The sequence below is a fragment of the Entelurus aequoreus genome, linkage group LG02 (assembly GCF_033978785.1).
Source record: "Entelurus aequoreus isolate RoL-2023_Sb linkage group LG02, RoL_Eaeq_v1.1, whole genome shotgun sequence".
In the NCBI taxonomy this organism is placed as follows: domain Eukaryota; kingdom Metazoa; phylum Chordata; class Actinopteri; order Syngnathiformes; family Syngnathidae; genus Entelurus; species Entelurus aequoreus.
The window spans coordinates 43,454,163-43,478,777 of record NC_084732.1 but is presented as its reverse complement, the minus strand read 5'-3'; the positions used below and the strand labels follow the sequence as shown (position 1 = coordinate 43,478,777).

The 24,615-nt window shown below is 38.5% G+C and overlaps 2 protein-coding genes across 2 annotated transcripts; both read left to right on the top strand.

Annotated features, from left to right (window-relative positions):
- Nucleotides 1-1,049: 1,049 nt before the first annotated feature.
- pdcd5 (programmed cell death 5) lies at nucleotides 1,050-11,594 on the top strand. The gene is made up of 6 exons (XM_062027209.1): nucleotides 1,050-1,268; nucleotides 4,188-4,228; nucleotides 6,266-6,327; nucleotides 6,492-6,583; nucleotides 10,963-11,034; nucleotides 11,114-11,594. The coding sequence occupies exons 1-6, from the start codon at nucleotides 1,203-1,205 to the stop codon at nucleotides 11,159-11,161; spliced, it is 381 nt and encodes a 126-aa protein (XP_061883193.1). The 5' UTR covers nucleotides 1,050-1,202; the 3' UTR covers nucleotides 11,162-11,594.
- A 471-nt stretch (nucleotides 11,595-12,065) lies between these two features.
- On the top strand, nucleotides 12,066-23,429 carry mvda (mevalonate (diphospho) decarboxylase a). Its single transcript, XM_062027186.1, has 10 exons — nucleotides 12,066-12,278; nucleotides 12,402-12,472; nucleotides 17,353-17,467; nucleotides 17,551-17,697; nucleotides 17,772-17,971; nucleotides 18,082-18,156; nucleotides 18,595-18,813; nucleotides 19,085-19,197; nucleotides 22,704-22,812; nucleotides 23,000-23,429. The coding sequence occupies exons 1-10, from the start codon at nucleotides 12,194-12,196 to the stop codon at nucleotides 23,117-23,119; spliced, it is 1,254 nt and encodes a 417-aa protein (XP_061883170.1). The 5' UTR covers nucleotides 12,066-12,193; the 3' UTR covers nucleotides 23,120-23,429.
- The last annotated feature ends 1,186 nt before the right edge of the window (nucleotides 23,430-24,615 follow it).

Here is a 24,615-nt window from a genome sequence, read left to right as displayed (position 1 = left end):
TAAAAACATTTTCTTGAATAAAAAAGAAAGTAAAACAATATAAAAACAGTTACATAGAAACTAGTAATGAATGAAAATTAGTAAAATTAACTGTTAAAGGTTAGTACTATTAGTGGACCAGCAGCACGCACAATCATGTGTGCTTACGGTTTGTATCCCTGCAGACTGTATTGATATATATTGATATGTTATGTAGGAACCAGAATATTAATAACAGAAAGAAACAACCCTTTTGTGTGAATGAGTGTAAATGGGGGAGGGAGGTTTTTTGGGTTAGTGTACTAATTGTAAGTGTATCTTGTGTTTTTATGTTGATTTAATAAAAAAAAAAAAGAAAAAAGACCGATATTATCGGACATCTCTAGTAATAATACCATATTTTTATTTCTTGAAAATGAAGTAAAACTAAATAAAATACGTTGGTAAATGAACAAGTCAGGATTTATATAAGACATTGTTTGTGAGTCACTTCAAGGCACTCGTGATTACGGGCTTGATAAATAAAATTTGATTGATTGATCGTATAAAATATAAAACAGCGTGGCGAAGTTGATAGAGTGGCTGTGCCAGCAATCGGAGTGTTGCTGGTTACTGGGGTTCAATTCCCACCTTCCTAGTCACGTCCGTTGTGTCCTTGAGCAAGACACTTCACCCTTTGCCTCTGATGGCTGCTGGTTAGCGCCTTGCATGGCAGCTCCCGCCATCAGTGTGTGAATGTGTGTGTGAATGGGTAAATGTGGAAATACTGTCAAAGCGCTTTGAGTACCTTGAAGGTAGAAAAGCGCTATACAAGTATAACCCATTTATCATTTATTTATAACGTGTGCCCCCACCAAGATGGCCACCTTGTCGGCATGCCACTTGCATGGCTGCTACATCGATGGTTATGGCAAGAAGTGATAGTTGTCATATAGTAGGTAAACCTGTATGCAGTAAAAGTCGCAAAAAAACACAAACACACTGAACTGACAGAAGATTTTAACAAAACCAGAAGGTTGATTTTTTTTTTTGTCACCAAATGATGATCGAATCCAGCTTTGTTCGATTGCGTTTGCCTGTCTCCGGTCGATCGCTATTTGGCTACTCTCCCTTGAGCGAGCGAGCTAGCTTGCTCCTACTGGGTAGTCAGGGCCTGGCCTGTGTGATGCAAGTTTAGCGTTTGTGTTACATTCTCATCATTTGAGTCCACTTGTACCAAAACCATGGCGGACGACGAGTTAGAAACAATCAGGCGGCAAAGAATGGCAGAGCTACAGGCAAAGCAGGGGGTAAGAAAGCTTTGTGTTTTGGAAGCGTGTTAGCATAGCTCTCACCTAACAAGGAGATGCTGACTTGAAAAAGGTTTCTAGCTCTAGTGGGGGGAACTGTCATCTGGGCGGCACGTCGGTGATATAATGAGATGATATATAATATAATTGCTCAAATTGGAACGTTTTATGTTAGATTAATTAACAAAGGTTAAAAAATTCGAAAACTCACCCAATGTTTATTAGCTGCTAGCTAGCTTTGAGCTAGCTTTGAATGACAGTGCACACCCCTCTCCTGGTCAGGTGGGATTGAAGCGTGTACTTCCATGCTTTTATATTTTTATTTACACTTCGGTCTGTTGAATTAACAAGTGCTTCAACGCAACATAGAAACATAAACATCAGCTAATACATACACTTTAAGTAACACATCACCAAATCACAAAACACTTTTATTTTGAAGCAGGTTGGGGACCCCACTTGCTATACATTATGGTAAATGGTAAAAGGTTTTACTTGTATAGCGCTTTTCTACCTTCAAGGTACTCAAAGCGTTTTGACACTATTTCCACATTCACCCATTCACACACTGATGGCGGGAGCTGCCATGTAAGGCGCTAACCACGACCCATCAGGAGCAAGGGTGAAGTGTCTTGCTCAAGGACACAACGGACGTGACGAGGTTGGTAGAAGCTGGGGATCAAACCAGGAACCCTCAGGTTGCTGGCACGGCCACTCGTCCAACTTCGCCACGCCGTCCCATTACTGTTGCTATACTGTATTGAATGATTAGGGAAACCTTAAGTAGGGCTGTAACGATTGGTTTTAACAAGGTAGAAGTTAGTTTATCCATAAACAATGTGACAATTGAGAAGGTGTCTGAAATCAGATTTCTTGGGGTCATCCTAGATGAAAAGTTGACATGGAAAGCTCATATATTGCATGTGAAAAATAAGGTATCTAAAAGCTTATTTATTTTGACCAAGGTTGAATACAGTTTCCCGTGTAATACAATGAGAATGTTATATTGCTCAATTATTCTACCTTATTTCAATTATTGTGCAGAAATTTGGGGAAATACATATCACAGCAACATATTGCCTTTATTTATTTTACAGAAAAGAGCAATTCGTATTATTTTTAAAGTAGGATATAGAGACCACACAAATCCACTCTTCATTAGGTCAGGATTATTAAAACTAAAAGACATTGTAGAATTGCACATTCTATTAGTGATGTTCAAAGCTAGAAATAAAGTTCTTCCAAAGGACTTACAAAAGTTATTCGTGTTCACGTCTGAAGATGAGAATCACAAAAGGCCGTATGACTTTAAACATCCAAGAGCGCGAACAAATTTGAAACAAATGCGCTTGTCTGTTGCTGGTGTGAAAGCATGGAATTCTCTAAAGAAAGACTTAAAAAGTTGCAAGAATATTTTTTAATTTAAAAAGAGTTACAAAAAGGGACAACTGGAATTATATCAAACTGATTTTTGACTTTGATTGGACGTGTCATTGTGAAAATGCTTAAACGAAAATTTAAAAAGTATGTTGGAATTCAGGTGTTGGTGGAGAGAACAGTGATTAAGTCATCTAAAATACTTTGTGTTAAAAAAGGGGGCAGATAAATATAGGAATATTATTTCATCTGCTCCTTTCTGATCATGGAAATGTATAAGAAACAAAAACGATGAAAGTGTGAACTGTACGTGGCTTGTATATATGCATTTTCATGAAAGGAATAAAAAGAAATGATGATGATGAACAATGATTCGAGTCAGAATTTGTGGTTGCAGACATGGGCGATATTATCTTTTTAGAACGATACAATCTGAAACGATTCAGTGAGATGAAATAGATTTAGTAATTTTTTAGGCAAAAAAAAAAAAACTGTGATTGTGTAGTAAATACTGGATACTGGACTCTGCAGGTGAAGTTTCCTATATTCCTGTTATTTCTTGTAAGGGAATTAGATATAAATGAATCATATATACAAACAGACAAGTCAACAACAATTAATGGCCAATGCATTCACATTGTATTTGAATAAAGTGCAACCAACACTTTAGGTTGAATTATCAATAGGAAATCTTTTCTGCTCACATTTTGACATTTAAGCAATTTTCAATAAAAGTACAGTAACCAACATTTTAAAAGTAGATTTACCTGCTAAATAAAGTTCCCCGAACCGGCCACACAGTATCTGTTCTCTGCCCTGGTTTCAACGATTAAGGACAGCTTCTCAGGTGTGCAGAAGCATGTATCCCCTCATCCCTGTTGATGGTGTTGGCCTCTTGCTTTCTATTTTACTTAGCCTCTTGGAGCCATCTTGGTTTCTGATTAAATTACTTTTCCTTGGGTGCCAGTTGTTGGGTTGTGGCTTCATGGTGTTGTGTTCCGGAAGTTGGTGCCTCACTGTATTTTGCTCCGCTGTCACTTTGTTGTGTCTGTTGTGTCCCTTGTGGTTTAAAGTTGTTTATATTATTGTGTAGTGACGTTTGTATTTGTTGAGTCTTTTGCTTTAGTGCTGTAGGTAAAAGTTTTTTTGTTGTTAATAATATTATTGTCTTGTGGAATTTGCGTTTGTTGTGACCTTTCTCGAACATTATAGCTATCGGCCATTTTTGTTTTGATGACGTCCGTATCATTAAAAGTGCTAATCTTCATATTAAGTCCGCCGTTCTTAAATCCAATGTTTTCCTTTCTCTTGTATCGATAATATTGATCCATTCCCTTTTAAAATGGTCTTGGATCGATACATTTCTTCCAGAAAGCAAACTTGCTGAGCACGGATTGATTTAGTTGAATCTAAGGAGTATAAATCAATATATCGATTAATCGTTGCACCCCTGCCCTTTAGGGGTGACTGTGTGGTGTCATGTACTCATTTTTATGTTTGCCTTAATGTGACTGTGGGTTTCTTTTTTTCATCTTGCTATAGAATGCCTCAAAAAATCAGCAAGGAGAGGAGGCCAAACAAAGGTGAGTCGCAAGATGGATTTTTCACTTCACTGCATATAAATAGAAAGAGAATATTTATTATCAATGTCAATTTCTTTACAATTTCTTTTAAGTACAAAAACTATGTTGTAGTGCTGGGCAATTAATCGAAAAATAATTACAACCGTCATTTAGCACTTCAAACTGATGTAAAACTACTGTTTCGTTTTTTTTACTATAGGCTGTCCACTTGAAATACACTACCATGGAGCTAAATTAATGCCAAAAGTTTTGTACTTTAAAAAATGTACTTTAAAACTGAAAAAAAAATGCACACAATTCATTTTTAATTTTAGTTTTTTATTTAATTATTTAAATATAATTATGATTCACTAAACTGTGGGCTTTTTAACAATATATTATTTTTCCAATAAAATAATTGTTGTTGCGTACCTCCGGTGTAGCCTACACACAATGTGTTGAGTTGAATTGATTTATTTACTAATCTACTTGAAGGCATACTTGCCAACCCTCCCGATTTTCCCGGGAGACTCCCGAATTTCAGTGCCCCTCCCGAAAATCTCCCGGGGCAACCATTCTCCCGAATTTCTCCTGATTTCCACTCAGACAACAATATTGGGGGTGTGCCTTAAAGGCACTGCCTTTAGCGTCCTCTACAACCTGTCGTCACGTCCGCTTTTCCTCCATACAAACAGCGTGCCGGCCTAGTCACATAATATATGGGGCTTTTACACACATATGAATGCATGTGAATGCAATGTATACTTGATCAACAGCCATACAGGTCACACTGAGGGTGGCCTTATAAACAACTTTAACAGTGTTACAAATATGCGCCACACTGTGAACCCACACCAAACAAGAATGACAAACACATTTCTAACTCTTCCGGGACGCTACAATATACACCCCCCCCCCCCCCCCCCCCGCTACCACCAAGCCCCCCCCCCCCTCTCTATTTTTCAATTGTTGCTGCTTGTAATTTGTTGAGAATTTTTTCAAGTTTCTGGAGACTTCTTTAATTGTTTTTGTGACTTTTTCTTTACCAAAAACGACTAGCAACAAATCTAGCACCTTTTTCTGGTGTTATTGGAGACTGTACTTGTGTTTAAAGACTACTTCTGTCGCTCGATAGACGTCACACTTGCTTCGTGCTGGTGCTCCAGTTGCATTTTCTCTTTTAAAGTCCCCACTGTCCTCTTTAGATTCGCACATTTTGTAGATCTGCCTCTGCTGCACACAATCTTGTGCATAATGCTCATGTCATCACAACATCCGGTTTCAGTAGCGCTGTTTCTGTGATCAAAATCTTTTTCCGGCTTTGCACCAGGTTCTTGGTGCATCTTTAGTCAATAGTGCACAAATAATAGGCTATATGTAATGTATGAAGATATATAAATACTTTGATTCCTAAGTAATAGCGATAGGACCAGGACTCAGTGGCCTAGTGGTTAGAGTGTCCGCCCTGAGATCGGTAGGTTGTGAGTTCAAACCCCGGCCGAGTCATACCAAAGACTATAAAAAAATGGGACCCATTACCTCCCTGCTTGGCACTCAGCATCAAGGGTTGGAATTGGGGGTTAAATCACCAAAATGATTCCCGGGCGCGACACCGCTGCTGCCCACTGCTCCCCTCACCTCCCAGGGAGTGAACAAGGGGATGGGTCAAATGCAGAGGACAAATTTCACCACACCTAGTGTGTGTGACAATCATTGGTACTTTAACTTTAACTTAACTTAACTTAAATGGTGTGTATGCCGCGGCGCAGTTGCATACATGTTACGTACTTTGCCTAAGTTGTTTACATAAGTCAGTTGAAAAATAAAGCTAACGTAAGTCGACGCTGATGTTTGTCTCCTCTACTTAACAGCCAAAAAAAATAAACACCCCAAATATGACACTATGTTTATCCATTCATACAGTGTATTACTTTTTTGTTTTCACTTTAAAAAAAATTAAGGTGTGACGACTTTTATTTTGGCGTGACGAGCTGCCACAATCAAGTACATGTAGGAGAAACCCTGACAGTTGAACTTGCCTTTTTGTACTCCCCACAGAGAGGCTGATATGAGAAACTCCCTATTGTCTCAAGTTCTAGATCAGTCTGCTCGTGCAAGATGTAAGTGTTTCTTATCATCAAATCATATCTCTTCACTGTAACTACAAATCCAATTGTGTAGAATAGGACATTGCATGATTAGAATACATGTTTTTGTAGGGGGTTAACATACTGCTTTATATCTGCAAAACTTTTGATCAAACACAAATGGTTTCTCCCTTTAGTGAACAATCTTGCTTTGGTAAAACCGGAGAAGGCCAAGGCTGTAGAGGATTATCTCATTCAAATGTCTCGCTTTGGGACAATCGCAGGAAAGGTAAGCAAATCATGTCTGATGCTTAAAATCGACTTGGATTAACTATATTCCTATGTTAATTTAGATTTTTTTTGTTTGAAAAATAATCAATCTTTGAAGCTGCTCATCAATTTAGTGTTTAGTTTGAAACAAATTTTACAGAGACATCCTGGATGAAAACCAACGCTTCCATCCAATCTGATGGAGCTTGAGAGGTGCTGCAAAGAAGAATGGGTGAAACTGCCCAAAGCCCAAACTTGTGGCATCATATTCAAAAAGACTTGAGGCTTTTTTGCTGCCAAATGTGCGTCAACAAAGTATTGAGCAAAGGCTATGAACACTTACTTATCAGACTCAACTTTAAAATCCTAATGAAAAAAAAAAAAGACATGCATGTTCTTGTCTCTCATGATGATTGTGATTGATAGAAAAAATTCCAAAAAAAGTGAAGTTCCCCTTTAAGGCCTGAAAAATTTCTGAAATTCATAAAAGGTTTTCAATACAATTTTAAAAGGTCTTACAAATTTGTTAACAGTACTTTTATTTAAAACATGCATAAACTTAAGTCTTGCTTATTAATGTTTCGATTTTTGAGGATGCTATAACGTAACTACAAAACGGAACCAAAGTAGGCTACCTGTGCTGCCTCGTCAGAATTTGTCACGCACCATCAGCTACTGTGCTGTGTTACAGCTTAGCATAGCAGCAGAGAAAACCAAACATAAGCTCACAGCAAAGCCGAATTACTCGCATAAGATGGGTAAGTGCAAAATCTACAATTTATGGATCCATAACGATCAATTTAATGCGTGCTTGAAGCTGGTGGATGAAAACGTATATATAAAGTATTTAGGATCCGGTTGTGGAGCCATCGAGGAGGGAAGCATTTTTAAACATTGCCGTGAAAGTGAATGGAATGATAATGTTAAAGTAAAAAATCTGAGATAAATCTGTGTCAAAAGATGCTGAAACGCTATAAACACTTGCACAACTATACAAGGATCAACTTAGTGCCCCCAAAGGAGTGTTATGTGGGTAAAGTGGCGCCAGTTCCCAAAGGAGATCAATATGAGATTTTTTTTGGTGAAATCATACTACTACATACAGTAAGCACATGGTAATTTTGTTGTGGTAGTAGTGTATTCACAGCAGTAAAACTATAAAAAAAACATACCGTATTTTCCGCACTATAAGGCGCACCAGATTATAAGGCGCACCATCAATGAATGGCATATTTCAAAACTTTGTTCATATATAAGGCGCACCGGATTATAAGGCGCACCTATGCATCCATTAGATGGAGCTACGCTAAAGGGAATGTCAACAAAACAGTCAGATAGGTCAGTCAAACTTTATTAATAGATTACAAACCAGCGTTCTGACAACTGTTCACTCCAAAAATGAATAAACAGCTGTTTTATTATTTTCCCCGAGGTAAAGTCAGTGACGTGGTGTTTTGTTTATCTTTTAACAACAGCAAGGTATAACATGTAGTGCAACATTTATATCACATAGTGGAGGGGAACTTTTCCCTGATTCAATAAACACGTAAAAAACAGTGATACTGTTACGGTAAATCAAACGTTAGTGCAATCACAATATAGTAACACTCGAAATAGTGCAAAGCAATAACAATATATCAATAACTCAACGTTGTTTAAACGTTAATGTCACACAACACAACACACAAAATAAACATGTAAAGCTCACTTTATGAAGTTATTCCTCATCCACGAATCCCTTTAATTCTTCTTCTTTAGTGTCCGAATTAAACAGTTGGGCGTATACAGCATCACACATGCCCGGCTCCGTCTCGTCGAAGTCGTCATTAATCGAATCAGTGTCGCTGCTGCTCTATTCCCGTCTTCTACTGCGTGACTGATCGTCTTAAGTTTAAACTTTGCGTCGTAAGCGTGTTTCTTAATAGGATCCATTTTGGGGTCTTTACATAAACAAACAAATGGAAATCAAAACGGCACGCCTCGCACAGTCATATATCCCAGCATGCACCGCGCGCTTCTTCTTCTTCTTCTACGGGGGCGGCTGCTTGCCGTAGAAAAATAACTTCTTCTACGGGGGAAAATGAAGACGGGGGAAAATTAAGTCGGCGGCTGCTTATCGTAGTTGCGATTGATTGATTGATTGAAACTTTTACCTGTTGGAGGCTCAATATTGGTCCATATATAAGGCGCACCGGATTATAAGGCGCACTGTCAGCTTTTGAGAAAATTTGAGGTTTTTAGGTGCGGAAAATACGGTAATTCTCATATATTATTTCAATTATTTATTCCAATATTTTCAGGTCAGCTTCTCATGCCTAATCTTTTCTCCAAGTTTATACAGCAACTGACATTAAAAGCTATAAAGGTTGTCTGTTAAGTGTTTACGTTCAGTTTATGGTTTGTTGAGGAAAGAAAGGGAGATTTGCGAATGTCAACGTGCCATGCCTAAATGGTATGCCTAAACACTTGTCCTTGTTTATTAGCACTATGTTTTCAAAAAAGTCACAAAAACAGGCAAACATGTTTTCATATGTACCCGATACAAAATGTGCTGAGCAAATTTGAATGTTATCCACATTATTCACATCCAAATTCTGTTTGAGGCTTGCAAGCCGTAATTGCCTTCTTTCTTTTTAGACAATCGCTCTGTCTGCACTCTGTTTTTCACAATTTTGTGCAGATACAGTAGTAGAACTGTAGATGTTTTTATCTGTTTTTTGAATCCTCACAGCCACAGTAACACTGCAAAAGTTAACCCTTTAGCTTTAGTCCCCTTACAAAGAAAACATATTGTTGTACTTTCCTCTACCATTCCCGACGTTCTGGTTGTTGTTACATGAAAACACTTGATATGAATGAAGCACACTGCACCGTTTGCAAAAAAAACAACTCTATGGCAAATGTGAAAAATGGCTGCTAGCTAATATTTTTTCAGTTAGTTTACGATAAAGGAGCTTCTGGTGTATTTAGTTAGTTTAACCATTTTGTTTTCCAATGTGAAAGAGCAGTGAATGAATTCATATACTTACAATTTTATGCTGGCCGTCTGATTTTCCTTTGTTTTTTTACATTTTTGTCCGTATGGATGTGAAATGGTCTTAAATTATTTTCAATATGGTCTTAAAAAGTCTTAAAGTCATAAATTTGACTTGTTGTAGCTTGCAGAGACACTGTTTATGTACATGTGATTTAAAAAAATAAATAAATCTACAAATTCAAAAAAGAAAGAAGTTTCCCATTATCATTGTGGGTTGTTGTATGTAGAATTTTGAGGACAAAAATGTTTTATTCCTTTTTGGAATAAGGCTGTAACATAAAAAAAATTAGGAAAAAGTGAAGCGCTGCAAATACTTTCTAAATGCACTGTACATCAGTACCTCAACTTACAAGCTTATTAGGTTCTGAGACGGAGCTCCTAATTAAAAAAAGCATGCATTTCTAATCAACGCCGCCAGCTGAAATACATTTAAATAAATTTAATCATTTTTAACATGTAATATGTCTTTCTAAAAAAACACAACATTTTACAATGTATTACAAACAACTATAGGAGTATTATGAGGTAATACATCCTAGTCACGTCCGTTGTGTCCTTGGGCAAGACACTTCACCCTTGCTCCTGATGGCTGCTGGTTAGCGCCTTGCATGGCAGCTCCCGCCATCAGTGTGTGAATGTGTGTGTAAATGGGTGAATGTGGAAATACTGTCAAAGCGCTTTGAGTACCTTGAAGGTAGAAAAGCGCCATACAAGTATAACCCATTCATCATTTATTATAATAATGTCCAGTGTTTACCTTGGAGAGTACTTCTACGCTTCTGGTATCTTGTTCCAGCTGCTTCTTCGTCAAACACACCACCTATACCCTCTCCATATTTTAATGGTTAAATGTCTGTAAAATATTATTGTAGCATTTTTGATTGGTTTTAGACTCCCCCTGCTTCAGTATGATGCAGACTAGCAATGCTACACTTCAACTGCTTAGCCAAGTCAGCTAAACTCTATCATGCTTTTGTTGAATTCTTTCTTTAATTCAATGAATATGATCGACATTTTCTCAGCACTGTCATTCACCCCCCCATGCCTGAAAAACAAAGTTATGTCAATCTCTAGCTATAAACTAATTGTAGGGTGTAAGATCAAAGGTTATGGGCGAATTTGACTGGGATCACTGTGACATTTGCTATGCCAAATATGGCCGGGATGCTGGTAACTCAAAGTTTTGCTTGCAACTTAAAGCATAACTATTAGCTGAGAGACATCTCTTATCGCAAAACACTCTTAAATTGAGGTATGTCTGGAATAATTTGGATTTTTGTCTTTGGAATGTCAAATCAAACTTAAAGAAGTTTAGTACAACCACTGTCTTGCTGAGAATGTGTTTCCCCCTCTTTTGTCAGATTTCAGACTCCGGCTTGATTGAGATTCTACAAAAAGTCAGTCAGCAAACAAATAACAAAACAACGGTCAAAGTAAAAACACAACTAAGAGAACACAGATATGCATCTTGTCAATTATTTGGTTGTAATGTATCATCATCCTTTTTCTCAGTTCAACAGGCATAAGGTGATGGACTCGGATGAAGAAGATGATGATTAGCTGACAACTGGACCGTTTGAATGAATTTTTGAGGAATTACAGAAATATATTTCACCAGGACTCTAAAAGCGTCTTCGAGCAGCAGTATGTTACTGTGATCCAGTGATGTGTCTCTGCAAGTAACACACCAGGACAAGGCAGCAACAAGATTCAATTGACAAAATGGTTAAAGCGATATGTGCTTGCGGGTTGTTTTATCATTAGAGCTACTTTTGTTGTACTCCTGGCAACACTCCGCTGGTCTTCTTTCAGTAGTTACTTTTTTTCCATATTCACTATGATTTCTATTTTACATACAGAGAGAAGTTAGAATAATAAGAAAAACATGCCGCAAATAAAGAATTTGGAGGAATCTTACTCGTAAGGAACTTGGATCACTTGCTGATATGTATCTGAAATGTTTACAAAAAAATAAAATAAAAGGCCTTAAATGAACAAATATCGCTGTATCCATTCATTTACTAAAGGGACTAGCTCAGCTGACTTGGGGTGAGAGGCACACACATTGGACTTATCACATGTCAAACTGTTAATTAAAGGCATTTTGATATCAAATTCTAAGAATTAAGTTTATTAAAGTGGTTGAGTAACATCATGCTAAAATGGGATTTATAAATCGGATGATATTCCCAAACAGGACTACATAGGCTTGTCGTTAACATGAATAATTTAGAACAAGAAATAAAAACAATCTATTATGTTTGAAGTTTTAGTGATTATAATTTCTTTAATCAATGTTGTTCAGGTTGTGGAAAATATGTCACAAAATATGAGATATGGTTCGATCTAGAACGCCACTCCGCACCAGTGTGGTCAGATGATCTGCCATTGGCTAGTCCGACTGCACGCGCTAAAGAACCTAGTTTTGATTGGTTGTTGGTTTAGCCACGTGTTAAACATCAACCAATCACAATAACAGTAGTGGTGAGTCAAAGACATGGTTCAGTTGTGCTAGCCAACATGGCTACTAAACTCTGGAGGAGTTTATCCTGTGGATTTAGATAGTGGTTCTACGAAAAACAATACATATAAATGCAAATAGGCCACAAGGACAACATGGAGAAGGCACACATAATTACGTGCACAGCTCCTGTGAATATAGCTGTCGTTAAATACTGTGAGTATCATCTTAACTCATTTGTGTCTTGCTGACTGTCAGCTTTCACTATAAAAATGTCACATTTATTCGTGGCCAAGTCAATGTTGGCTGCATTTAAAAAAAATGCATGTATATTTTCAGGGGGAAAGAGAGATGAGGACCTAATTCTACCCATTAACTCATCGTTGAGCGTCACACTTCATCAAGATCAGGTAATCAAATACATACCACTGTCAGGTGATTGTTAATTGAGAACTGCTATTTATATGTTTTGTCAATATGTATGCAGTAGATAACATTAGGTACACCTACACCAGGGGTGCCCATACTTTTTCTGCAGACGAGCTACTTTTCAATTGACCAAGTCGAGGGGATCTACCTCATTCATATATATAATTTATATAGATTTATTTATAAAAGAGACGTTTTTGTTAACAAGTTAAAGGTGTTTAATGATAATACAAGCATGTTTAACACATATAGATTCCTTTCTTTCATGAAGACAAGAATATAAGTTGGTGTATTACCTCAGTGGTTCTCAAATGGGGGTACCTGTACCCCTGGGGGTACTTGAAGGTATGCCAAGGGTTACGTGAGATTTAAAAAAAATGTCTGTCATAAAGAACTGTGAAAAGAAATGCAACAATGCAATATTCAGTGTTGACAGCTAGATTTTTTGTGGACATGTTCCATAAATATTGATGTTAAAGATTTCTTTTTTTGTGAAGAAATGTTTGGAATTAAGTTCATGAATCCAGATAGATCTCTATTACAATCCCCAAAGAGGGCACTTTAAGTCGATGATTACTTCTATGTCTAGAAATCTTTATTTATAATTGAATCACTTGTTTATTTTTTAACAATTTTTTAGTTATTTTTATATCTTTTTTTCCAAATAGTTCAAGAAAGACCACAACAAATGAGCAATATTTTGCATTGTTATACAATTTAATAAATCAGAAACTGATGACACAGTGATGTATTTTACTTCTTTATCTCTTTTTTTCAACCAAAAATGCTTTGCTCTGATTAGGGGGTATTTGAATTAAAAAAATGTTCACAGGGGGTACATCACTGAAAAAAGGTTGAGAACCACTGTATTACCTGATCCTATATGACTTGCATCGATTGGGATCAGACAGTAGTGCTGATAACGTCCACATTTTCAAATGGAGGAGAAATAAAGTCCTCTTTTCTGTCCAAGACCACATGAAAGTGGTTGGTTTTTGGCATCTTATTTGTCCAGCTTTCATACTCGTTTTTATACACTTTACAAGAAATACATTGACGGCAAACTCCGTAGCTTGTGTGCGCTCTGGCTTCCTGAGACTCTTATTTTGTTAGCGCAGGCTCCTGCTGCTTCATCCTTGAAGCAGCACTTTTATTGTGAAGACAGGAATTGTGCAGTTCGGCCTTTAGGGTTTTGACAGCAGGTACGGCGCAAGAGTCTATTGAAATAAAAAGTGTTTCTCACCCTCTTCTCTGTCATTTGTTGTTGATAATGATCTCGCTGCAATCAGTGTCATCTCACAAGACCCCCAGGTGCCGTGAATGTCAATCAAGTGACGAAAGTGACGTCATAGTGAAGATTGATGATCGCTCATTTTTAGGTCTGTTTTTTTAATGCCTGGCTGGCGATCGACTGACACACCCTCTACGATCAACCGGTAGCTCGCGATCGACGTAATGGGCACCCCTGACCTACACAATCGTTGCAAACATTCTGCTTTTACACTATGGTTTGTATTCCCGACACGTGACTTCTTCCCGGAAGTGAAAAGCAGTGGTGGTCAACCTAGCTGAGATGGCTGTTGTACAGCAAGCAGCGCGTGAACGATCTGAATACAAAAGAGGCTTAAATCTTCCTGCAAAAATCAATCTATGCAATGGAATAGGTCCCTTTACTTTATTTTAAAAAAAAAGATTTGTCGAGTGATATCAAGGATTACACATAGTTTGCGTTCTCAGACATATCGTAGTATTGTGCTCCAGACATCATACTACAAGACTAAACAAATGGAAACTTGGAAACTCATGGAGGTCTACAACTTGTGTGTGGCTGGGTCAAGGAAATTGGTATCAAGACTTCGTTTTTGCTCAGGGTAAGGTTGCGTTTCATGATTTAAATGTGCGTCTAAGGCCCCTTCTACACTAAGCTTATACACTTATCCTGGGTAAATCCCACTTAACCTTATCCTTGTCCACACACACACAATTGTCGTTTAAGACCCCCTCAGTCCGCCGGCGCAGCGCGACCTAGTACGCATGCGTGGAGAATGCGCACGTCATAGTCACCTCCAGTGTTGTTTTGTGTGCAAGTCCTTAAATTAAATGTAACTTATCTGAACAATATCCAGAGTTGTGGTATTTCAATTAACTGGAATCCATTACGCTGTGGGGCCCTATTGTAGTGAATCACACCTGAGCCATCATAAATTAATAAAATCTTTATCGGACATGTGAAAGTAAACAATGTGATAAAGAACATTTTACATCAGTCAATCTAGGGATCTAGATATCTGGTCAGGACACTCCTCACTCTTTTGCCTTCACCTTCATTGTCCATTCCTTTTTGGTGACTTTATATACTCTGGACCTAGACGCTCAGTCCGCGACATACATGGCGGACAATAACTGATACAGTCTGCTTTGCCAGTCCAAATGCATTTGATGTTTTCTGTAGTCTTCCCTCGTCGGCCAGGTAATACAAAGCACATGCTACCTTTTTTATCACATGCACGGGAGCCCGCATTCTCGTTGTCTCCCCTTTGACAAATGGACGCAGTTTTTCGGTAAGTAGAATCACAGCTGACCCGGACATCCGAAAGTTCTCTTGCCGTCTGAGATGTGTGGTATCCGAAATAGCTGCAATCGCACGTTACCTTCATTTAAGTATTCATGTGTGATTTTTTTCAAGCACCTGTACATGTAAAAGAATGAGAAACACGGGCATGTCTGGATGACTCGTCTCCATCTTTCCAGTGGTTAGCTACGGTTGTTTTGAAGCTGGCTGTGATGCGTTCTTTCTGACTTCACTTCCTGTGTGGGGGCGGTCTTTCTGACTTCACTTCCTCTCCGAACTCAGTTTGTAAACGATCAATGAGTCCATACAAACTTACCCGTGTAAAAAATTGTCCAAGGAGAGGAACCTTAAACGATGGATTAGTGTGGCTGAAACGGGGCTTAGCCTAAATAATTATTCATTTAAGGGGTTATCCGGCTTAGTGTAGACATAGCCTAAATAAACCATGTCTGTTGCTGTTAATGAGTAGCGTGTTTTTCCCCATCTTTATCAAAACATAACTATAGATCTCAACGTTGTGTATGTGCTGAAAGCTTCATTTAGGTTTGCTGCCCTTGGTAAAAGCTTAACTCTTTTGGGGTTTGCTCACATTTGCTTTCTTTTATTTAGACTCGCCGAGTTGGTGCTTTACGAAACACTCGTAGCAAACGTGTTTAAGAAATACAAATAATATCAAGATATTACTTAAATGGGAAATAATACATGTTAAAAGTATATCAAACAAACATTTCACAAAGTGATCACTGCAAACTCAAGCATTCTTCGACACTGCTCTCTTGGTCTGGAGTGTGAGCTGCATGTTTTTCTCGTCATTGTTTCGTAAAATCTTGCACTCTTCCGCCCTTTTTGATTACCTCACGCGTAACTATAAAGAAACGTGTATCATTTGAACGATTTGTACAGCCGAACACAAGCACAAGGCATTTTTTCTTTGAGAAAGGCTAAATGGCGCCTAGTACACATTGAGAACAGAGCTAGCTTGACCATCACACAAAATAATGGGAGGGACGTGAGCCGGACGTGACATCCGTAAAATCCAAGCAATACTATAGATAATAGTCAGATTTGATCGACAAATCCAAGCAATACTATAGCTAATAGTCAGATTTGATCAACACAGGTGACAACAAATGAACACATGAGTAATATAACAATATATGTATTGTGGTTGTAGGTTACATTGATTGTGGTCTACTGCACTGCACCATTCTGAGAGGCTGGTCGGTTATTTAATACACAAAACAGGCAAACTTAAGAAACATACCGTAAGAAGCAGCTCTCGTATTACAGTTATTGTATTGAATGCATTGTAATGCATCGTGCTAGCCAGTGGCCGGGCTGACAAATTTCCTCGCAAATGCGCCTAAAAAATAGAGCGTGTGACTTGAAAAAACACCTGTTAACATGTGCAATTAGGGATTTCAACTTTTTGATCATATTTTGTTCCTAAAATAAATCTATCGAAATTTGATTAAGCTAGAGTAAAAGTTTCGCCCATCTGTATAGCATGTTTGAAATAAACTTTAACCATAACCAAATGGACAAGTGATTGATGCGGAAGTGTCACTGATCACTCTGTGTGCGTCCCGCCTTTCTGCACCATGTACAGAGGGGAGCCCCGCTCCTCCTCGTTCACACACTCAGTCTTCCAACACGGAAGAAACAAGGTCTTAGTTTTAGGAACTGGTCAGTAAAATACATTTTTTTTATCACCTTAAAACTTGACACACACTGCACTACGCTGTAGTAAGTACGAGGGTTGCCTGCTAAGCTAACAAAAATAGCTCAAGCTAAAATGCCTGTTAGACTCAGACTGAGCTTGGACACGGTGACGTCACGTCACTAGGCAACAGGCAGCACCTTTTAAAGGTACACACACAGACGCACACACTTCTCTCATATGAAACTTATGTCAACTACATTATGCCAGATATAGTTCTTTTTAAGTAACATAGTAATTACTTTCCCTAGTTATTAATTACATTTAATAAAGAGTAATTTGGTTAGTAATACGCGCATAATTTTTTCTCAAAGAACAGCTTAAAAAATAAGGATTTCTACATAATGCGGTCTTGGGAATAAAGCGATCTGTATTTTATGGACCCCAATGACCGTGTTACATCAAACTTTGAGTGTACCACTTTTAAACTGCTGTTTGATTTGTGCTGTCATATAGTGTTATTGTACATGCATTTTGACTGCATCTTGCAGTTGTAATTTACAACTATTAAAAAATAATAGCACGCTTATTCACTGCAAAAAAGGCAGTAACTTGTTTGTTCCGTCCAGCTAAAAACAACCACAACAGTGACCACCAGCAAGTCTTTTCAAGAAGATCGACTATGGCTCAACGGGAAAGAGGAGGATATCAGCCATCCGAGGTTACAGTCCTGTCTGAGAGAGAGTAAGACTGGTCGTCATTGTCTATTCTTATAATCAAAATTTTAATGGTCTTTTCAGCATTCTGTCTTTGTATCCTGTGTTTAGTTCGACGTCTTGCAAGGAAAAGACGAAATGACGCAGACCCCGATTTGGATTCAACTTGTTTGTCTCATAAAGTTCACATCTGTTCCGTCAACAATTTCCCCACTGCTGCTGGACTTGCTTCCTCAGCTGCTGGTTTCGCATGCTTAGGTGAGTTTGTGTGTGGCGTAAATGATGATTAATTTGAAAGCACTCACATTCAGTTTCCATCACGGTTTTTACAGTGTACACGCTGGCCCAGGCATTTGGTGTAGAAGGGGACTTGTCTGGGGTTGCTCGCCAAGGTTCAGGCAGTGCATGCAGGAGTATGTACGGGGGGTTCGTCAAGTGGATCATGGGGCATCAGAGTGACGGCAAAGACAGCGTTGCCCAACAGGTGGAGCCAGAGACTCATTGGCCCGAACTGAGAATACTTGTGCTTGTGGTATGTTGCTGAATGATGGAGGGAAGTACTTTACTTGACAGCATGAAATATGACGAAACAATACGAGTTAGGCAAGTTGGTTATAATTGGATCTATTTTCTTTTTGACAGGCCAGTGCTGAGCGCAAACCTGTAGGCAGCACGTCTGGCATGCAAACTAGCGTACAAACAAGTTGTCTTCTAAAGGTACCTTATGTAATCTCACAACATTCTGTTAATTTATGCTTGGCGTTTACCAAGCAGTCAAGGTTTCAGTTCTCAATTTGTGACTTAAAACGGTTATGAAGTGTATAAAAATAACAGACCTGCATCTTCACCACTCTTTGTACCTTTTTTTGTCACTCACTTCTAATCTTAGTTTACCGTGTAACTTTTATTTTTTATTAAGTTATAGGCAGGTTACATTCTGTTGCAATGCTTTGGTATCTCGCTATTTATAAAAGAGTCATCCAGCCTACACACCCTGAAATGGAAACACAATCCACACCAGGTCATATTTTGTCATCTTGAGTAAAAGGGAATTGCGCTGCTTGGTGGAAAAAGGGCTTGACATTAAAAGTAGAGACAAATTAATTTCTCACCTATTAATTAACAGACCTGAAAACATGTTTTTGTGTTTTGTAGCACCGGGCCGAGTCGGTTGTCCCAGGCCGCATGGTCGAGATGATTGAAGCAGTGCGCAGGAAAGACTTTACTGCTTTTGCTGAACTAACGATGAAGGACAGTAACCAGTTTCATGCCACCTGCCTGGACACATACCCTCCAATATTCTACCTCAACAGTGTGTCTCATCAAGTCATCAACTTGGTGCATCGATATAATCGACACTATGGTGAGACCAGGGTAAGCAAGGCACTGGAAACAAAGTTGAATGATGTCGCACACTGGTTTTAGTCAGGGGCCAACTATGTAAGAAGTGACGTAACCAAACTAACACAAAAAAAATGCTGAATAAAAATAGCTCCCTTTAAAGAGCTGACAGGCCACTGTTACGAACTGCACCTGTTTTAACTTCCTTGTTGTTTGCCACTGAGGGCATAGCTTTTTTTTAACATGATTTTCTTAATATAAGAACAATTGCTGTGTATGTGACATACTGTTTGTGTCGGTCTAGGTGGCTTACACCTTTGATGCAGGACCCAATGCTGTGATATTCACTTTACAGCAGCACGTTCTTGACTTTAGTCAAGCTGTCCGACATTTCTTCCCTCCAGAAACCAATGGACAGTGAGTTGGCAATTATCTACTTTTCACCATCCATCAATTTTCTGTACCACTTGTCCTCATTAGCGTTATGGGAGCGCTGAAGCCTATCCCAGATGACTTTGGGGACATATTTTATAGACAAACAATCATTTACACTCACCAGTCACACCTGTAAAGCCTACATGCTCTCCACTAGGCCACTGTGCAGCCCTTATTAAGGATTCATACGGTGATAAAAAACCTGGAAAAGTCGTGAAATTTTAAAATACACTTTTAAGGGCCAGCAAAAGTTGTGTAAAATTATATTTTTTCCAGAAGTTTAAAAAAAATCATGTAAATATATCTAAAGTTTCATTAATCCAAATGAAATTGATGTAATAAAATGTACATTGCTAAGGACCACCGTGATGTTTTGGTGGTGTGAAAAATGTATTGTCTAGTCTGTTTGAACATGGTTTTGATGAAAAAATTAAAATAATACATTCAATAAAACATGATTTTTTTAAGGAAAAATACAAATTGTGACTGGCAAAAGACACAAGACATGCTAAATGCAAACTGTGCTGTAAAACATTTGACATTTCAAATTTGGGCAAGGCAGTGCTCGTTAGCCACTCAAATGAGAAAAAGCATTAAACTGTAGCCACTGTTGCTGGCAGTGCAATACTCGTAAGTGATGAAGGCTAATGCTGTGATGAGTCAGCAACACTACTACTGTTTCCACAGCAACAGGCAGACAACTTTGGACATTTCTGCAAAAAATGAAGTGCTCAAAGCCGGGATACCAGGGGCACAAAAATGTGTTAATTCATACTAATTCAGGTCTTCCGAGGACACAAGCCGTCTTTTTGCGGCCATGTTCCTGGACAGCCAGATTACCCCAAAATCTCCTCGTGGTAGGATGAAGTGTTCCTTTGTGTGCCTTCTGGGCTTTTTCTGCACTTTAAAGGACTCTATAATTGGTGTCTCGACAAACGACATGTAGTGCTGTTTGACAAAAACCTAAACCACCATTTGTCCGTCAAATAGATATATCTGTGAGGCTGTGGGATGGAGCAGAAGTCAGAACTAAATATGTTGGAACTCTAATATGAGAATGTGTATCTAAGTCTATGTCCACACGAACACAGAGAGTTTCAAAAACACATTTTTGGGGTTAAAACCATCTCCAGCTACACAAGTGTAGTTTCAAAACTGTCTAAGTCTACACACAAACGCTTACAGTTGCTGTCATGCACATTTTGTCCAATCAGAAGCCTGTAAAAGTAGCCACAGATGACTTGGTGGCATTACACCTGTTATTATAATGTTTATTTTGATATACTAGACGTACAATGACATGTACATTATTTTTAAAACCAGCCTCCACTTACACACAGCCCTGGGAACATTCATGAATCTCTTTTTGTTGGTGTTTACAGCACGCATGCACGCCTGTGCTGCTGAAACCCAACACTCATTGAGTTATAACATGTTTAATCAGCAACATGTACAGCGAAGTGTACATTAATTCTAAAATCAGCACGCACTAACGAGCCAAGGAAACCCTTTTGCATGTGTAAGTGCCTAAAGCGCACAGACGTGCGTGTGCAGCTGTAAAACTCTTTGAATTATCACGCATTTAATAATCGATATAGTGATATATGTGCAATGAAGTGTACATTGTCTTTAACATTAACAAGGAGGAAGAATACGTTGGATTTTTTTAGTCGCTCGGTTGCGTTATATGTGCGTGCACAGTCGCGTAAGTTAACTTCACGATCTGTCGTTAAACAAGAATTAAAAACCTGAGATCATTTTGTACTGTTCTTATGACACAGAGCAAAAAGTCTTACCAGTCAAAGTTGTTCCATCAGGTGGAGGTCAGACAGCAATCATATCCCAAACAGAGAACTGTCATTGTTGCTGGCGGGAGAATCGCTAAGCCTATTTTGATTTGTCTTTTTTTTTATTGCTGTTAAAGTGAAATTAGCAGCATGTTTATGTTCAAACATACAGTGGTCCTCTTATAGTGTGTTTAAAAGCAGCAAGGCGTGTTGTTGAGCTTTGGAAATGACGCACAAACATGACATCATCAGAGGAATTGAAGTCTCCGTTTGTGCCGTGCACATGCATACGCTGGACGAAGAGTTTTGGAATTCTACACTTTGACCAATGTTTGCAAAAGTCTGCGTTTTTAAAGGCAGAAGTATGCGTTTGCGTGTGGACAAGAGGCCTAAACGCAGAGATAAGTATGCGTGTATTAAGTATCCGTGTTCATGTGGACATGGCCTTAATGTGCCTCTCCAGTGTTTTTTGTTTTAGAGAGGGACCGTACATTTCTGATATTAACCTAATTTTACTTAGGATTCAAGGAACTTTATTGTCATAGCAGTGCACATGGGACACACACAATGGCCCATAATGTAACACATTACCACAAAAACAATTGTATGTACATAATAATGTAGTATTAATTTTAGGATAATTAGATTTTGGTCGTCCCATTGAGATAAAATAATGTATTTTAATCATTAAAATTCAGTGAAAGGTTTTCTAAAACTCATGGAAAATCATCAATGGCAAAGTGTATAAACCGTTTATGTCACGGCTATCCAACTGGTGTCTCAAGTTTAGTTAAAAACTTGGGAGATAAACATTTTTGCAGCAAATTTCTAAAAACATTAGTGACCCCTGCTTTGACATTTTAGCCTTTCAAGCAAACCTAAAACACTGGGGTCCAAACTTATGATTTACATAACTGAGGCGTTCCTCAAGGCACCCCTTTAAGTCCTGTCTTCTATGGCAGTAACACTTTTTTATTCGTAATGGGAATTATGTAAGTAAAGTGTTGCTTCAGATGCAGTCAGTAGTCATTTTTTAAAACTTATTTAGTTGTATTATTGGTGTTCCTCAAGGTTCCCTTTTAGGTCCTTTTTTTTCATTAGTTGGGCTATTGGTGGCTTGTGAGTTCAGTTAAAAAAAAAAACCTGAGACCGGGGGGTTGCTATTAATTTTTTTTGTCATAAAAAAATACAATCATGAGTGCTTACGGACTGTATCCCTGCAGACTGTATTGATCTATATTGATATATAATGTAGGAACCAGAAATATTAATAACAGAAAGAAACAACCCTTTTGTGCGAATGAGTGTTAATGAGTATAAATGGGGGAGGGAGGTTTTTTGGGTTGGTGCACTAATTGTAAGTGTATTTTGTGTTTTTTATGTTGATTTAATAAAAAAGAAAATAAACTTTTTATCTATTTATTTTGATTTCTTGTGCGGCCCGGTATCAATCGAGCCACGTACCGGGCCGTGGTTGGGGACCACTGCTGTAGAGGAAGCTGGTTCTCTAGAATATACAAAATAAGACTAATAGTGAAGAAAGAAGTCCGGGCCCCCGGTCTTTGGTTTTCTGGAAATACTGTAAGACCCCTTAAACAATTTAGTTGAATATCTGTATGTGTTTACTCTAAATATGTGTATTATTGTGAGGTTTTTTTTTGTCCACTTTAAGTGTGTCATCAAATGTTTTCTTTTCTGTAGGTTTATAAAAGGTCTTCCAGTTCCTCAAGCTGATATTTCAGTGGAGCTAAAACAGGCTATTGGTTTGGAGCCCATGCCTAAAGGAATTAGCTACATTATCAGCACAAAGGTATGCACAAACAAAACACAGTTTTTCATTATTCACTAGTTATTCATCTCAGATGATTGAGTCCCACAGTTATATGAGATCTTAATAAAGCTGTAGCTGCTTCAGACTGATATGATTAATTTACAAAACATTGTGTGTGACTTGTTTTTGTACTGTACTCACTTTGTGTCTGTGGTGTGTTCCAAAGGCTGGTCCAGGTCCTTGTGTTGTGAAGGATCCTACACAGCATCTGCTTGGACCTGATGGGTTACCAAAGCGCAGTGAGAAACATCAAGACAATAGAGTAGAACACAAAAATGTTTGCTAATATGTACATGCATTTCCTATAAGTCTCTCAATTGACAGATATTTTAGAATTACTTTTTTTGTAATGACATTGTTTTTACCACTGAACACTGATTTAGAAATATGGATTTTGTCATTGAGATTGTGAATGTGTCATTGGCCTCTGATTGGCTCAGCCTCAGGCAGAACATAGTAGCTGTGTAATCATGTTTTTGACCAACATACTAAACTATAAAATATGTTTGTTGTATAAGTAATTGCTTTAATTCACTGTGTATATACCTACAAAGTTATATGAAATTGTGTAATAAAGTAGTACCTCAACTTACAAACTTTATTGATTCTGTAACGGAACTCTTAACGAAAAACACTTGTACCTCAAACCAGTGTCTCCTATTAAAATTAGAGACTTAGACTTCCTTTATTGTCATTCAAATTTGAACTTTACAGTACAGATAAGAACGAAATTGTGTTGCATTAGCTCGTAGTGCAGGATAAAAGAGCAATAAGGTGCGGATATAAATAAATGTATTACTGTACAGATAAATATATTGCACTTTTGCATATGCATCCACGTTTACGGATCAATGTTATATTGTCTTTATAGTCCAGCGAGTTAATCCGTTTTTTGGGGGAATTGAGGGGATTATTATGATGCGTTCAAGAGTCTTATGGCCTGAGGGAAGAAGCTGTTACAGAACCCGTAGTTTCTGCTACGGAGGCTGTGGAACCTCTTTCCAGAGTCCAGCAGTGAAAACAGTCATTGGTGGGGTGGGAGGAGTCTCGACAGATTTTCTGAGCCCTGGTCAGGCAGCGGCTTTTTGCGATCTCCTGGATAGGAGGAAGAGGTCCTCACCACTCTCTGCAGAGACTTCCAGTGTGAGGCACTACATTGATATCAATGTAATTAGTGCTTGCCCCCCCAAAACAGCACCCTGTGAGGGGGCGTGGCCTGCGGACCTGCAGCGAGGTGGGGTGTGCCGGGGCCGGCTCCGAGATCGGCGACAGGTGCGTAGATGGCCCACCTGGGCGTGTTTATCTGATCACCTGTCACTCTATAAAAGGGCAGCAGCCGGGAAGGAAGAGGGGGGAGAAGTTGGAGGAGTTTATGTTGGAGAGAACCCGAGCATGAGCGAGCAGAGACTGAGACGGAGACGAGAGCGGATGGCTGAAAAGCAACCCGAAGAGCGAGACAGTCATGAGATGCGATTGCTGAAAAGCAGAGCGATAAGTTTATTGCAAAATAAACCAAATCACACAACCGTCAAGCCTGTCATGTCTCTTCTGGGTGGTCCGAAGAACCCGGAGGTGCAGACCTCCACACACCCTTTTAACATTTAATATGCCTTTTTTTTTTTTTAAAGGAAAAACTAATTTGTATAACAAATATTGTATGAAACAATATAATAGAATGTACTACAAACAACTACAGTAGTTGTATGAAGTAATAATGTACAGCATTTATCTTGGAGAGTGTACTTCTACAATATCTTCTTCCAGCTGCTTCTCCTTCAAACA

Coding starts and splice junctions, on each gene's coding strand:
- mvda (XM_062027186.1), top strand. CDS start 12,194: ATGCAAATAGGCCACAAGGACAACATGGAGAAGGCACACATAATTACG. Junction 12,473..17,352: donor TCACACTTCATCAAGATCAG/GTAATCAAATAC, acceptor TGTTCCGTCCAG/CTAAAAACAACCACAACAGT. Junction 17,698..17,771: donor TGCTGGTTTCGCATGCTTAG/GTGAGTTTGTGT, acceptor CGGTTTTTACAG/TGTACACGCTGGCCCAGGCA.
- pdcd5 (XM_062027209.1), top strand. CDS start 1,203: ATGGCGGACGACGAGTTAGAAACAATCAGGCGGCAAAGAATGGCAGAG. Junction 6,328..6,491: donor TCAGTCTGCTCGTGCAAGAT/GTAAGTGTTTCT, acceptor TTCTCCCTTTAG/TGAACAATCTTGCTTTGGTA. Junction 11,035..11,113: donor ATAACAAAACAACGGTCAAA/GTAAAAACACAA, acceptor CCTTTTTCTCAG/TTCAACAGGCATAAGGTGAT.